The sequence below is a fragment of the Gorilla gorilla genome, chromosome 22, assembly GCF_029281585.2.
Source record: "Gorilla gorilla gorilla isolate KB3781 chromosome 22, NHGRI_mGorGor1-v2.1_pri, whole genome shotgun sequence".
NCBI classification, from domain to species: Eukaryota; Metazoa; Chordata; class Mammalia; order Primates; family Hominidae; genus Gorilla; species Gorilla gorilla.
Window position 1 is genome coordinate 4,623,399 of NC_073246.2, and position 14,743 is coordinate 4,638,141.

The 14,743-nt window shown below is 47.4% G+C and overlaps 2 protein-coding genes across 2 annotated transcripts in view; one reads left to right on the forward strand and one right to left on the reverse strand.

Moving 5' to 3' along the window:
* Positions 1-1,560: 1,560 nt before the first annotated feature.
* Positions 1,561-14,743, forward strand: part of LOC129530497 (immunoglobulin superfamily member 3-like) — a 38,681-nt gene continuing 25,498 nt past the window's right edge. The window contains 5 exon segments of the mRNA XM_055377305.1: positions 1,561-1,966; positions 3,845-4,255; positions 9,697-9,933; positions 9,936-10,100; positions 14,471-14,530. Coding sequence (XP_055233280.1) covers positions 1,561-1,966; positions 3,845-4,255; positions 9,697-9,933; positions 9,936-10,100; positions 14,471-14,530 — 1,279 coding nt within the window.
* LOC129530502 (N-lysine methyltransferase KMT5A-like) lies at positions 12,471-13,862 on the reverse strand. The gene has a single exon (XM_055377308.2). It carries the CDS (start codon positions 13,845-13,847, stop codon positions 12,810-12,812), a length of 1,038 nt encoding a protein of 345 aa, XP_055233283.2. The 5' UTR covers positions 13,848-13,862; the 3' UTR covers positions 12,471-12,809.

Consider the following 14,743-nt stretch of genomic DNA (forward strand, 5'->3'; position numbering starts at 1 on the left):
GGCTGGGCAGAGAGCTGCACTCCACTAGTATTTGAGCTGTCCCGGCTGTTCACCAGCTGGATCCACTTCAGATAGGCATAGCCAGGGCAGCCGCCATTCCCATTTGTGGGGGAAAAGGGAAGCTATCACAAGAATGGGCTGCAGCTGTGGGATGAGGTGGGCAGCCCAGTGATGGTGTCATCGTCAAGGGGCCATTGAAATGTCCTTAAGCAGTCATTGGCCAAATCCTGTCCTCTATGGATCCAGAGCCACAGAATGTTCCAGCAGAAATGTGTCTTAGCCAGCAGCTCTTTATTGAGGACTGATTGTGGGCTAGGCTCTATGCTAGGGTCTTTACAGATATTACTAAATCTTCTCAATAACCCTATGAGACAGGCATTATTATCCCCATCTTACTGATGAGAAAACTGAGGCTTAGAGAGGTTAAGCAGCTTATCCAAGACCACAGTTAATAAGTGACAAAGCCAGCATCGGAACCCATGCTAGTCCTCTCTAAAGCCTTCTTAGAAATCATGTGATAGATGAGAAGATCAAGGTCTGGAGAAGAAAAGCAAGTTGTCTGAGATGACACAACCAGCTCTAATTGGTGGCAAAGCTGCGCCTATAACTCACCTGCGCTTTTCACAACCTGCAGTACGTGACCACAGCCGAAATGAAGAGGCAGCGGTGTGCCCCCTCCCACCTTCTGAGTGGCTCAGGCACAATGAGTGTTGAGTTGGCATGAAATGAGAACTTAAACTCACCATGCCACTTTAAGAAGAACAAGGAGAAGGCAGGCAGAAGTGACCTTGGAGAACAGTATCTGAGCCAGAAGGCAGGAGGTCAGCAGGGGAGTCTTGAGTGGGAAACTCAACGGTAGCCTGACTGTCCTTGTCACAGGTTTAGCTGGGCACTGTTAGTTCCCCCCTTTGTCAGTTTGTTGGAATCTGGGCATCAGGGATCTGTTTCAGCCCTTCACATTTGTATTTGGGTGTTCTCAGCTTAAAACGATAGCAGCCTGCAGGAGCTCAGCTCTGCCTCCATTTATGGAGGGAAGAGAAACTAAGGAATGCTCCTTGGGGTGGTGTTGGGGAGCAGCTACATGGGAAAATGAAGGGTGCAGCACCAGTAGAAAGGTGCTCCCAGGACTCCCTCCCACCAGCACTCGGACCAAGGAAGAAGCATTTAATTTCAGCCAGATTTCTAGATGGTTGCTTTTATTTGTTTTCATCTGAATTTGTGCCAAGGATTCAACTTTTCCTGCTTATTTTATTAAAAACTTTATACACAGCATTAATAAATAGATATAAACTGCCATATACATGACAAACAGAGGGGCTAAATGAAATTCCCAAGGGTCAGCTGTTGAGTAAGTAACAAAAGCACGTCTTGGCATGATCAAATTCCCATATATGCAAATTAGGGACAGTGCTTTACCACAGAGTGTTTTAATTAATATTTATAAGTCACAGAGTGCCTTTGAAAGGGCCAGTAAGCTGTTTATATTATTATCATGTCACACAAATAACAAACCCTTTGGAGATTGCTGCCTACTTTGCATTTTGGTCTAAGTAAGTGAGCATGTTGCCTGTGTTTCTCTCCCTTGTAGGTGTGGTGTCAGCACAGCGGCAGGTCACCGTTCAGGAAGGACCCTTGTACCGCACGGAGGGCTCCCACATCACTATCTGGTGCAATGTGAGTGGCTACCAGGGACCTTCTGAGCAGAATTTCCAGTGGTCCATTTACCTGCCTTCGTCGCCACAGCGAGAGGTGCAGATCGTCAGCACCATGGACTCTTCCTTCCCCTATGCCATCTACACCCAACGCATCCGCGAAGGGAAGATCTTCATAGAAAGAGTCCAGGGGAACCCAACCCTATTGCACATCACAGATCTTCAGGCCTGGGATGCCGGAGAATATGAATGCCACACACCCAGCACCGATAAGCAATACTTTGGGATTTACAGTGCAAAGATGAACCTAGTGGGTAAGGAGAAGCTGTCTTCACGTTGCCAGCGTCTGGCCTGACTCAGTTCTTTAGTAGTGTAATTTTGCTTTATGCCATGCATTTGACTTTAAAAAAAATCCCAAAACTCCCAACATATTTTAGGGGTCAACAGATAGCACAAGGAAACTAAATTTCTGTGTTCACTTCTAAATAATAGGTGGTTGAGGGTGAAACTTTAAAAAGATCTAATGCAGATGTTAAGAATTTCATAAGTTAACTCACCCTGTAACTGGTGAAAAGGGATATGAAAATATAAGGCAAGGACGTTTGTGGTTGATGATCTGAATGACAAGGAAGGTGAGACTTATGACATCAGTTGGAAGAGAGGAGAAACCTCTCGGAAGGATAGGCCTTTGGGTAGCTCTGAGACCCACGGGGCACTGCTGAAGCAGGAAGCACATGTGGCTGCAGGTCCTTGCTCAGACCTTGTACATTGAAGGTCCTTTGGCTCCATGCGTAAGGAACTATGAACTGGCTGTCTCCCTTGTTGCTCCTTAATGCTGAAGGAAACATGAGGAAGAGGGATGCAGGAGCTTCCAGTGTGGGCAGCACTGGTCACAGTGTTTGCCAGTTTCAAAGGGTTAACCGTATCGAGGCTGTTCTGTTTTTCTGCCTATCTTAATGTCCAGTTTTTATTATCACAACTAAGCAGTGGGTGTTGCTAGTTCTTTTATTAATACACATACTATCATTTGTTTATTTTTCCTTTCTCTAACTAGTCTGTGTCCCAGCAGGAGACCTTTTATTTTTCATGTGTGTGTGTGTGTGTGACAGAGTTTCGCTCTTGTTGCCCAGGCTGGAGTGCAATGGGGCTCACTGCAACCTCCACCTCCCTGGTTCAAGCAGTTCTCCTGCCTCAGCTTCCCGAGTAGCTGGGATTAGAGGCATGCACTACCATGCCTGGCTAATTTTGTATTTTTAGTAGAGACGGGGTTTCTCCATGTTGGTCAGGCTGGTCTCGAACTCCCGACCTCAGGTGATCCGCCTCCCTCAGCCTCCCAAAGTATTAGGATTATAGGTGTGAGCCACTGCACTTGGCCGTTCCCAGCAGGAGACCTGTAAGACCCAATCCTTGGGTGAGAACAGGGAGAAAACACATACTAGTTGTGACTAGGGTACTCTCATCATACAGAGAGGTGGTGCTATTTAATCTCCAGAAAGGTGCAAGCAAGGATCAGGGTATGATTCTGACCAAGGGATCACGGAGAAAATCTCTTCTCTTGCCTGAATCTCTCCAGACTGTGGCTTCCTTCCAGTGAGGACCCCTTTGATCGATGAATTGCGTGAAAATTAAACCCACTAAAAATAGGGTATGATGATTATAGTTTCTACCAAAAATGGTTTTTTAAAAAAATCATCTTCCTAGGGCTGCATTGCTGAAGTAAGTTACAGGATGGGGATGTGGGAAGGAAAGAAAGGATGTTGTATAGAAATGTAAAACTAAAAGTTCCAGGAGGTATTTCCATTAGAGGATCAGTCAGAAGTGAAGTTAAAGTATCTCAAAGCAGTGCCAGAATCAACAACAAATGTTATTTGACCTATAAGACAATTGTTTAAAGACAGTATTTTCAGGGAGTTCATTTATTATGTAATATGAAATACACCCCATGTTTTATCCAAGTGTTATTAGAATTCGAGACAGGTAAGTGTAAGCACCAAAATAATGCATTTCCAAATCTGAACAGAAAACTTTCTGTTTATGTGCATTTGGGGCTGTCTGTGGCCTTGAATCGATGGTTCAAGGATGACAGTTAGGGACGCAGTGCAGTGACACCTGCGTGGAATGGGAGCTTAGCTCCGGGAGTCTCAGATTCTGTGGCTTTGTGACTGCAGTCTCAGGACATTTCTGTGTTGCAGTGATCCCAGACTCCCTGCAGACCACTGCCATGCCCCAGACTCTGCACAGAGTGGAGCAGGACCCACTGGAGCTCACTTGTGAGGTGGCCTCGGAGACCGTTCAGCACAGCCACCTGTCTGTGGCCTGGCTCTCGCAGAAAGTTGGCGAGAAGCCCGTGGAGGTCATCTCCCTGAGCCGAGATTTCATGCTTCACTCCGGCAGCGAATATGCCCAGAGGCAGAGCCTGGGGGAGGTGCTGCTGGACAAGCTGGAGAGGACCACCTTCCGCCTCACCATCTTCCACCTGCAGCCTTCTGACCAGGGCGAGTTCTACTGCGAGGCCGCCGAGTGGATCCAGGATCCGGATGGGTCATGGTATGCTATGACCCGAAAGCGTTCCGAGGGAGCCGTGGTCAACGTCCAGCCAACTGGTCAGTCCCTCTGAGCCTCTTGTCCTGTCCTTTACTTGGTGGTGAAAGCTGTCAGATACTGGGAGAATGTGGAGACTCCTTCTTTGGGCACCTCTACCAGGACAGCAGGTTTTCATGTGAAGTTAAAGCCGGTCTTGTGTGCGGCCGGAGGGAGCTGAGGGATGTGCGGGACATAGGTATCCTAAGACCTGAGTCACAGGCAGGTGCCACACAGACTGAATCCTGCTTAGAGACATGCTTTCTTCCACCTATGTGGTGTTTACACTTTTTTGAATTAGAAACTCATTTTAAAAATTGGGAGATTTCTGAGAAACCATTTGTATCTTAAAACTCTGGGCTTTCATTCCCATTAGCCACAGTTGCTGCCCCGTTTAATGATGTTGCCTTCCTTGGGTACCCATCTGGTTTCATTTGCAGAAGCCATTTGAGATAATGAGACTTCCATCCAAGGTCTAACATTATGAACTAGAGAAATTTTGGCTTAAATTATTATTTTTTATCTAATAATAGTCTTTGGTGATATTTTGTAATTTCCAAAATGCTTTATCACATATTACTTCACCATCCCCCAGACGTTCTGTGAGGTGAGTAGGTGGTAGTACTCCTATTTTGCAGGTGAGGATGCTGAATGCAGATTACTTTACGTTGGGGCTCAAGAGGAGTCATAGGGCATGTGGATGAGGCCAGTCTGAGAGTACCAAGTTCCACTGTAGATGTTTTCTTAAGTGAAGGCCTGGAAGCGGTCCTTAGGAGGTTGCGTGATGTCTTTAGACACCATCATTTGTCTTGAGGCAAAATGATGGTGGCACAACCAGCTGAAACCCTCCCTGACTTCTCTTGGTATCTCCTGTGGCCCCAGACTCTACTCCCCAGTCTCATGAGCCCACCAGGCTCCAGGCCAGAGCTGACAGCTGTTGCTGGCTGCCTCTGCTGGGCTGAGGGCAGGTTCTCACATGGGCCTTCAGTTCCCCCAGCTTTGGTTGGAGCGTGGTTGTTGTGCCATCACTAAGTTGGTGATGAGTGGCCTGAAAGCCTTTCCTTGTGCGGATGCTCACTTCCAGTGAGGACTGTGGTGGTTCTGGTGAGTGAGTGTGGCTTTGTGGGAAATGAGCTGGTGAGTTGCAGTACAGGTGGGGTCCTTCTTCAGGACCTGTCTCTTGGGCTCCCTGTCCCATTTGCTGCAGTTAGTTGTCTGGGTCTTTGCATACTTTCTCTGCCATTCTAGAGTAATGCCTCAGACTCAGCTAACAGTACACATTTTGGGGCTTCTTCCCAGAAGTCTTCAATTGGAGGCTCCTGGGATGGGACCTGGGAAGCTGGATTTCTGGCATGCTTCCCAGGTGATTCTTCTGCTATCTACATTTTTTTCAAGCAAAGCTTCTAGGGCAGAAGCAATTCTCTGGACATCACTTTAATAAGTCATCTAATGGATGTGAAATCTTTTACCATAGGGGTTGGTAGGGATAGGGAGCACTTTATCTGCTCTGTAGGACATTTAGCAGCTTCTGGATTTTTCAGTATTAAAAAATCTATCCAAGGGGCTTTATTTTATATTTATCCTTTCCCTTCCTGGATAGTTTTAAGATCAACTTCAAAAATTTGGGCCAAATTTTGAGTCCTAATGCTTTTAAATTAGGTTGCATCAGTTAATCTTCTTTATTTTAATCTTACCAATTTGGAATTAGAACTTTTTGAATTTACCCTGAAAATGTATCTAGACTAAGCCATCAAAAGGAAAACTAAGTGAAAAAAAAGTTGATGACTTCACTCTGTATTCCTGTGCTGTTTAGGTTCAGCAGTTGCATCTCCAACTCTACCCTTCTCAGTTTATTTCAGTAAACATGTAGCCAGTCTCCACAGCATTGAAGGTGTGATGGTGATAGGCATTAAGGGCTTCAAAGATGACTAGCACTGGTCCCTGCACTTAGGCAGACCTGAGAACCAATGGACAAGTAAAATGTGCTAAGTGCATTGATAGCATTTGTATAGAGTGCTCTGGGAATACCAGAAATAGGAAGTGTTCTTGCAACCATAGTTTTCTGTGAATGGGATGGTTGATAAGACAAATCCAGGAACACCAATAAGTTTCTTGACTTGAACTGAGTCTGGAAGCTTGAGGAGTCAGCAGTAGAAGAAGCATAAAAGTGCAAAAGTGTTTGATATGTTTGGCAAGCAGAAAGGAGTCAAGTATGACTAGTTCCAGATGTTGAGTTCCAGATGTGTGTGATGAGAGGAAAGGGAGCCCAAAGCCCCAAATGCAGTGATATAGAGCCGGGGCTTGACTCTGTGGGCCAAGAGTTTTCAAGCTGTTCTTGGAACCCTGGAAGCCCCTCAAAGGTGCCTAGGAGGTTAGACATGGGTGTGTGTTGGTGTTCATGTGCACGTGTGCATACCCAGGAGTGCAGGGAGAAGGCATGCGAGGGCCTGGGTGGTCCCCCCTTGCTTCAACTATGTTTGGCAGCAGAAGATTTTATATGAATAAAAAGTCCCCTTCCTTTGTCCTCTTCTTCATAAAGTTTGAAGACCTCTGCTGCAGACAGCTGGAGAGGAGGTAGAGATTTTTAAGCAGGGAGAAAGACAATCAGATCAGGGTTTCAGAAAGAAAAACCTATGGAGGCCACCTGGAGGTTGATTAAATCTGTTGCATCTGAAGCCAAGAGACCAGGTAGAAAAGAGCTAATAAGTGCCAAGGCTAGGTCAGTGGGTGCCAGAGGTGAAAGAATAAAGAGCACAATGGAAGGAGGGGTCCAACTGTCTAGAAGCCCAGGGGCTGGGGCTGTGGCTCTGGGGGTTCCTTGAACTGTGGGAGGGAAGGAACAATAATGAGGACATGCGGGACCTTTGCATTTGTGGCAGCATTGGCTGCCTTTTCTTTTTGTAAATTCTAATGAAAGAGCCCATCCATCAGATAGACTCTGATAGAGATGCTCAGTATGCGAAACACCCAGTGGGTCCTCAGACATAGGGGTCTGGGGCTCAGAGACAGAGCCTGAGAGTGATCAGGGCCCTGGAAGAGCCCATGGGGTTAAAATGGGAAAGGGCCTGGGAGAACAGCAGCAGTAAGAGGTGACCAGAGAAACAGGTGAGAGTGGAACAGAGTGGGCAGGCCAGCAAGAAGAAGAGCAGGAGAGAAGGGATCATAGAGCAGGCTCAGAGGCCTCAACCTGCTTGAGGAAAGCCTTTGGTTAGGATGGGGGTAGGGGTAGGGGTAGGGTGGATCATTCGTGACATTTGCTAAGTCAGTGAAGCCTAATTTCAGTGAGATGAAGTGGAAGGGGTATTGGAAAAAGCACAGGTCAGTTTCTAGAGATGTAATTGACTGGGCATAACCAAGGGCAGAAACGGGGGTGATGCGGGTAAATCTTGTGTCTTCAACCTGGGAACATGAAGGTGTCACCAAGGCATGGGGGGATTCCCCTGAGATAAGCAGAGTCTTTGGCCGCTGAAAGAAGAAAGCCAGAGTTACAGCCAGGCTAACCTGGAGCAATGGAAAGGTCTGAGGTCTAGGGTAAACCTTGCACAGCTCCAGTGGTGTTTATGTGGAAGGAGTGCTTTTCTGCCATTGATGTCGGGTTATAAATGACTAATTGGGTTGACGTGAGAGATAATATCCAGCAGATAACACGGGGACTGTCCCATATGGGTGTGTTCATCCAGGCAGATGGTGGCAGAGTGAAATGTGCTTCCTTCAATCCATGCCTCTTAAGACTGGTCTCTTGGGAGCTGGAAGCTGTGACGGCAGCTACTTCATTGGAGGGGAGGCCCTGGAGTTGATGACGTGGTTTTCCCTGTCAGGAAGTTTGGCTGCTAGAGGAAGTAGTTAGGTCACTGGAAAGAAGGGGTGTTTGCAGCAGGACACTGGCCTATATCGGGGGGAGGGGCTGGAGAGCCTGAGGAGCGGGAGGGGTAAAGCTGAGCTGTGGCTGGAAAAGAGGAATGTGGATGCTGCTCATGCGTGACTCTTATGTTTTCTCGGGGAAACAGAAACCTCGTCTGCTTGAAGAGTGCCTAGGACGGGATGAATGGGCAAGATCTTGAAGATAGTGGGAAAGACTAGACATGCCAGTCTAGGGAAGGCAGACAAGGTCAGAGCTAATGAATCTACATGGAATTCAAACATCTCTGCCATGAGATTTTTTCCATCTCAGTGTTCTTTTTAGAGGAACAGAGCTAGAACTGGGCAGTGGTCACAGCTCCAGTCTCTAACCCTTAACTCCGTTTTCTTCCCCCTGACTTCTGCCCTGGGTGCCTATGAGATACGATAGCTGTCTAATGGGATTAATAGCCACTGTACACTGGTACACAGGTTGTGGTGATGCTGTTAGTGGTGATGAGGCCCTCTTTGGTCACCCCCTCACGCCTGGTTAAACACCCAACTCAACAAAAATTAGCCAGATATGGTGGCTACTCTGGAGGCTGAGGTGGGAGGATGGCTGGAGCCTGGGAAGTTGAGGCTGCAGTGAGCCATGATCATGCCACTACACTCCAGCCTGGGCAACAGAGCGAGACCCTGTCACAATAAATAAGTAAATAAATAAAAATTTAAAAAACACCTAGCTCTTTGGAGGCTGCTTGGGTTTAGTAATCATTTCAGAGGCTGTCTGGCTTTCAGCAGAAGTAGGTACTTTCCTACTAAAGTACCTACTAAGTACTTCCTAAGTGGGAAAGTACCTACTAAGGTTTAACCAGGCGTGAGTACTTTGTAGGTACTTTCCCACTAAAGTAGGTACTTTCCTACTAAAGTAAGTACTTAGTAGGTACTTCAGTGGGAAAGTACCTACTTCCATTGAAATCTGCCTAAAGATTTGATCTGACAGGTGGTAAACTAGTGAACAGACATTAGTTTTTATTTTTTCTATGTAATTCTGTTAGGGTTTTGTCATAGCTACATCTTATTTCTAGTATTCACATGGCGGGGGGTAGAGAGGGAATTTTAATCTTTGAGCATTTGTTAGGATTGGGCCAGCACCTAAGCCACTCTGTAATTTTTTCCCACAGACCTCAGTGGGGTAAGTCTTACAATATCTGCTGAAAATGTTTATAATGCTGTTGCTTAAATAGAGTTCTGGGTGCATATATCAAGGCTAGATATTTGTAATCCACCATTTGAGTGATATTAGTAGCTTCTCACTGAACTGGGGGTCTCATGCAAGACATCTAAAGCTTCAGACTGAGCCCCATTGGTTTAACTGGGGTAACAGTTTGCTTAGACCGTCTGGGCTGAAGTAGTTTTGAATTCTGTCTGTGATATTCAGGCGTTTCTCTGGACCTCAGATAACCTGGGTCTGAGTTGGATTTTACTCTCAAGCCAAGTGCTGTGGTCCTCCCCGCAATTAGTATTGTAAAGAAGAGGAAGGATAGTGGGAATGAGCTAATGTGGTTTAGTTGGCTGGGGCCCTCATTCACCCAGAATGTGTCTCTTTTCTTAATTGTTCTCTCAGACAAAGAATTCACTGTTCGGCTGGAAACAGAGAAGTGGCTGCACACGGTGGGCGAGCCGGTGGAGTTCAGATGCATCCTGGAGGCTCAGAATGTTCCCGACCGTTACTTTGCTGTCACCTGGGCCTTCAACAGCTCGCTCATCGCCACCATAGGCCCTAACGCTGTGCGTGTCCTCAACAGCGAATTTGCTCACCGGGAAGCCAGGGGACAGCTTAACGTGGCCAAAGAGAGCGACAGTGTTTTGTGCTGAAGATCTACCACCTCCGCCAGGAAGATAGAGGGAAATACAACTGCTGGGTGACTGAGCGAGAGAAAACCGTGACGGGGGAATTCATTGATAAGGAGAGCAAGCGTCCCAAGAACATCCCCATCATAGTCCTCCCCCATCGGTAAGTAGAGAGATGTGCTGCTTTCTTCTCCTTTGGCTTAGCATCATTTAGGAGAGGTAGGGGGAGAGAGAATAGTGTGGTGAGGGTGAGGGGAGACAGATGGAACCCTCGAGGTTAATGCAGAGCTGGGGGAAAAACCGTTGAGCCTCTTTTCCCTGTTGTAGCCCACCTGCCTACATTTAGCAGTCTTCCCATAGCAGAGGATCAGGATCAGGGGTGTCCAGGATCAGGGTGTCCAGATAGGGCTGGGCATAGGCCTATCTGATTGCTAGCAGCCCTGTGCATACACAAGCAGTGCCAGCTCAGCTTGGAGGGAAACCAGGAATCCCAGAAAGCTGTTTGCTCTTGTGTGGGAATCAAGTCCCAGAAGAAGTGGGTAGATAGATGCCTGCCTTGAAATCTCACTTAAGGAGAGCTGGTCTTTTATGGGAGGATTTTAAATCATAAAGTGCATTATTAAGGATTTGCCATCTGGGTTTTTCAGGTATAAAGGCTGGCATTTCCCTAAATGGCTTTTCCCTGTTGAAATTGTGTTTCTAAAAGTCAGTGGATGGGACCTCTCACATCTTCCTGGAGCATAGCCTTTTAAGCTTAGCTGATTTCTGAGGCTGCCTCAGTGGGCTCCCAGCCTTCATGTAGACTGGCCTTGTGTGGGTGGGTAGTGGCCATTGCTAGGGATTCCAGAAACTACCGGTGTTTGCTTGTGTTGTGTTTAAACATTCATAGTATCAAGATATTCTTATTAATCTCATTCTCCCATAGTTCTGTTTTTAGTAAAGAGAATAAAAACCTATGATGCTCTGATTTTAAACAAGTGGTAAAGTTTTAAGACTAACCTTTAACCTTTTCTCAGCTGCTAAAACTATTCTTTCTCTGAGCCTTGTAATAATTTCCTTTACTTTTTATTTATATGCTTTAATATTTAAAATATTTCTCTTCAAGTGTGAAGTAAAAAGTAGCCATAGGGGTCCTCTTGTCAGTCTTTTCTTCTTTTCTCATCAACTGGATTATTTTCTTTTATGCTTATTATTATTTTGTTAAAAACCATGCACACACATACCTAATTATCTTTTTTTTCCTGGCAATACATATTTTAATTTGTTTCATTTTTATGATGACAAATAATTTTCAAGTTTATTTCCTTGTTTAAATACAAAGCTAAACCACAAACAGGTATAATCAAGACATTGTGTCTCACATTTATACTCCTGTCGGATCCTCTTCCAATTTGCTGACCACTGACCAGGGTAGCATGGGGGAGGGGGTGGGAGGGAAGACTTTCTTAGGTAACACCGTCGTAAGGCCCGAGGTGGGGTTGGGGGGAAAATCAAAGATGAGGACAGGCTCTCATACCTGTCTCCATTCACATTTACCTGGGACCAGGGTGGGCAGGAGACACCAGGTCATGGCTCCTGAGCCCCGGCCCCCTGGACTGAAGGGACAGTGTGTGAGAATCAGTTCTGTGAAGGGCGGGAGGAAGCAGCCACCTATTCCTCCTGCCTTCACTCTTAAGGTGAAAACCTTAGTCCTATCCTTGATTCCTGGGGGCTGCCGGGCCCTGTGTGCTCCCCTGCACACCTGGGTGCCTTTCTGAGGCTGGCAGCAGCGGCTGGGGTCAGGGGTCCTGGGCTCCTAGGCTCACACCTCAGCTCAGTTGCATCCTTGCAGGAGGACACTGGGTATCTGACAAACACAAGGCCTCGACAGCAGGTCTGGAACTTTCAACCCCAGCAGGATGAGGGGGAATGGGGGTGGATGTCAGGTAAGTAATCTCTGGTTCCACTACAAAACTTTATTTTTGATTAGAGTACCATTCTCAATCTCTTCTACAAAAAGCCAAAGAAAGCAAAAAAAAAAAAAAAAAAAAGCAGCCACTTCACTCACTTCAAGACCTGTATACATGTAAGTTGTTTTCTGTGTTTTTTTTTTAATTATTTTTAATTTTTATTATTATTTTTAAAATAAATTCAGTGTTCACATTTCTATAAAGAATTAACCTAGTTTCAGGAAACCCTGCCCCAGCGGGGCAGGTAAGCAACACTCTCCCTGCCCACATCTAGTTTGATTTCGCGCCCTGATGCTTCAAGGTGCCCAGAAAAGCGGCAGCTTGTGGAAGAGGAAATCTATGCCCGGCCCGTGCTTGGGGCCAAGGGCTCAGTAAGCTTTCGAGAAAACAGAGGGGAAGACTAGCTTACTGCAAAAACCTTTTTAAAAAATATTCATACACTTCAGTGAGCGCCTGTCGAGACGTTAGGAGAACAAGAGCTTGGAAACATCCCGTCCAGGCCATTGGGAGGCAGCGTCTTCCTCACACCCCGTCCCTGGATGTCGGGGGTGCAGGGGGAAGGTCCCGGCTCTTCCACTGGAGAAAGGTGACTCACCTAGCTTCCTAGTTCATGTTTGACTATTTCCTCTAAAACCTGTGCTGAGTCTTTGACTGCATGCACGGGAAGCACAAACGTTCGGCTTGTATGCAAAAGAAAGTACAAAAACAACTAGAATATAAAAGTTTTGGTAATATAAGGCCATCTGTTCAAGTCCACCTTGGAAACCTGTAACAGATATTTAAATACTACAGTGAAAAGGCATCTTAATATACTTTTTAAAAACATCTGAAGTAATCCGCTAAGATTAAGTGTGTAAAAAAAAATTCAATTCCCTTTGAGGGCACTTTGTCCTTTGAAGAAGGGAAAGTGGGGCGGGGAGGGCGCGGGGCCCACCGGTTAATGCTTCAGCCACGGGTGGGCTTCAATGGAAGCCTTGCTGCGGTCCCCATAGTCATACAGGAGCTCCTCCCCAGCCGCCATGTCTTGGGAGGAGATGAGGATGAGGTGAGGTACGCCGTCGATGTCGTGCAGTTTGGTTTGGCAGTTCCCACATTTGCTGTGATTGATCGGTCTTCCTAGGCAATTTGTCTCTCTAGTTGCATCCACGCAGTAGGTTTTGCTCAGATACTGAAAATAGTACATGTAGCAGCCCGTGGAAGGGTCCTGTGCGTACAGAGCCTCCCGTTTCTTGGCGTCGGTGATCTCGATGAGGTCCCCGTGGTATTCCACCACAAAGTCACCCCGGGAGAACTGCTTGGTGGCAATCACACCCCTGCCTTTGCCATCGATGAGGTCAATCTTCATTCCTTCTTCCTTCCCACTTTCAATCAATTCATCTATTCTTTTCCTTTCTTCAGACTGCAGCTCGGCTTTGCTCTTCCTGGAGCTCCTTCGGACAGGGTAGAAATCCGTAAGTTTGCGATTCTGTTGCGTTTTTCCTTGAGCTTTTTTTCGGGGGGCCTGTTTGCCCTTGATGGGCTTTTTCAGGGCTTGCTTGGCGATGGCTGCATTGGTGGAATCACAAGATGAGGGTGGAGTTTTTGGAGGTTCTGCTGCTTCAGATTTTTGGTTTGGAAAAGGTACCAGGGGACCTCTCCTGGCGTCTTTGATCTTCTGTTCCTCGGACTTCATGGCGCTCCGTACTGCGTTCCCAGCATTTCTTTTCTCTTCTCGTTTCCTGTAGATTCCGGCTAATGGTTTCCCCTGGCATTTGACTTCGTGATGTGTAACTGAGTTCTCTTCCTGAAGGGGGAAACGCATTCCAGAGCATTTGTTCGGGCTCATGTAGGAATAGATCTTTGACTGCCCGGTAAATACTTTCTCCCAGTCGGTGCGGGACCTCCCCGGGCCCCTCCGCTCCACCATCTCCAGGCCCAGGGCCGTCGCTGCCGCCGCCACCGCCGCCGCCGCCTCCACGGCGCGGGGCTTGGACATCTTCCTGCCTGCAGCCCGGCCAGGCCCATGGCAGCGCGCCCCGCGCCCTAGCCGCCGCCACCGCTGCCCGGCAACCACCGCTGCCGCTGCCGCTGCTGCTGCTGCCGCCTCCACCAGCGCTGCCGCGGCGCCCCGGGGAAGGGCCGGCAGCGCCCCATGGCGCCCCCTTCCCCCATGGCCGGCAAGGCAGGGCCCGGCACCTGCGCACCGCGGCAGCCCCGGGCCGCCGGGGGTGAGGCATGCAGGGAGGGAGGCGCAGGCGGTGCGTCCTCAGCAGCCCGCCCGCCCGCTCCACCTAATTATCTTGAAATTCTTTTGTTTCTTAGCCTTTTCCGCCCTGCAATGCCTAGCATGGTGCTTTGCATAGAGTAGGTGCTCGCTGAATACTGTACAACTGAAATTATTGAATTGAATGCCCACTGTCTTTACTATTTTCCTGTCTGTGCTTGCCTTAACCACGGACTCTCTACTTTTAAATCTGCAACTAATTCCTCATTGTTTTCTAAGGATCAAGTGAAGGGCAGCCACGCTGTTTACTTCCTATATTTTTTGTACTAAGATTTCCCCCAACCCCTTCTGAGAACTGGTTTGATGATCTGTGGCCTGCTATATTGCTTTTCCAGCAGATAACTGGGTAGTTAAAGTCCCCCAGCACCACCAGATCCTGTCCCAAGGCCACTTGGGTAAGTCGGCTGAAGAACAACAACAATCACATCGGTAATGGTGATAATGCCTTGGATTTTAATGGCGCTTTTCCTCCTAAGAGACCAAAGTGCTTCTGCATATATCATCTTCTCCGCTCCCACCTCTCAAATCCTCGTGGAGGCCAATATGATATCCATCTAATGAATGAAGAAATCAGAGCACCACACAGGAAGTGACAGAGCTGATTGTTC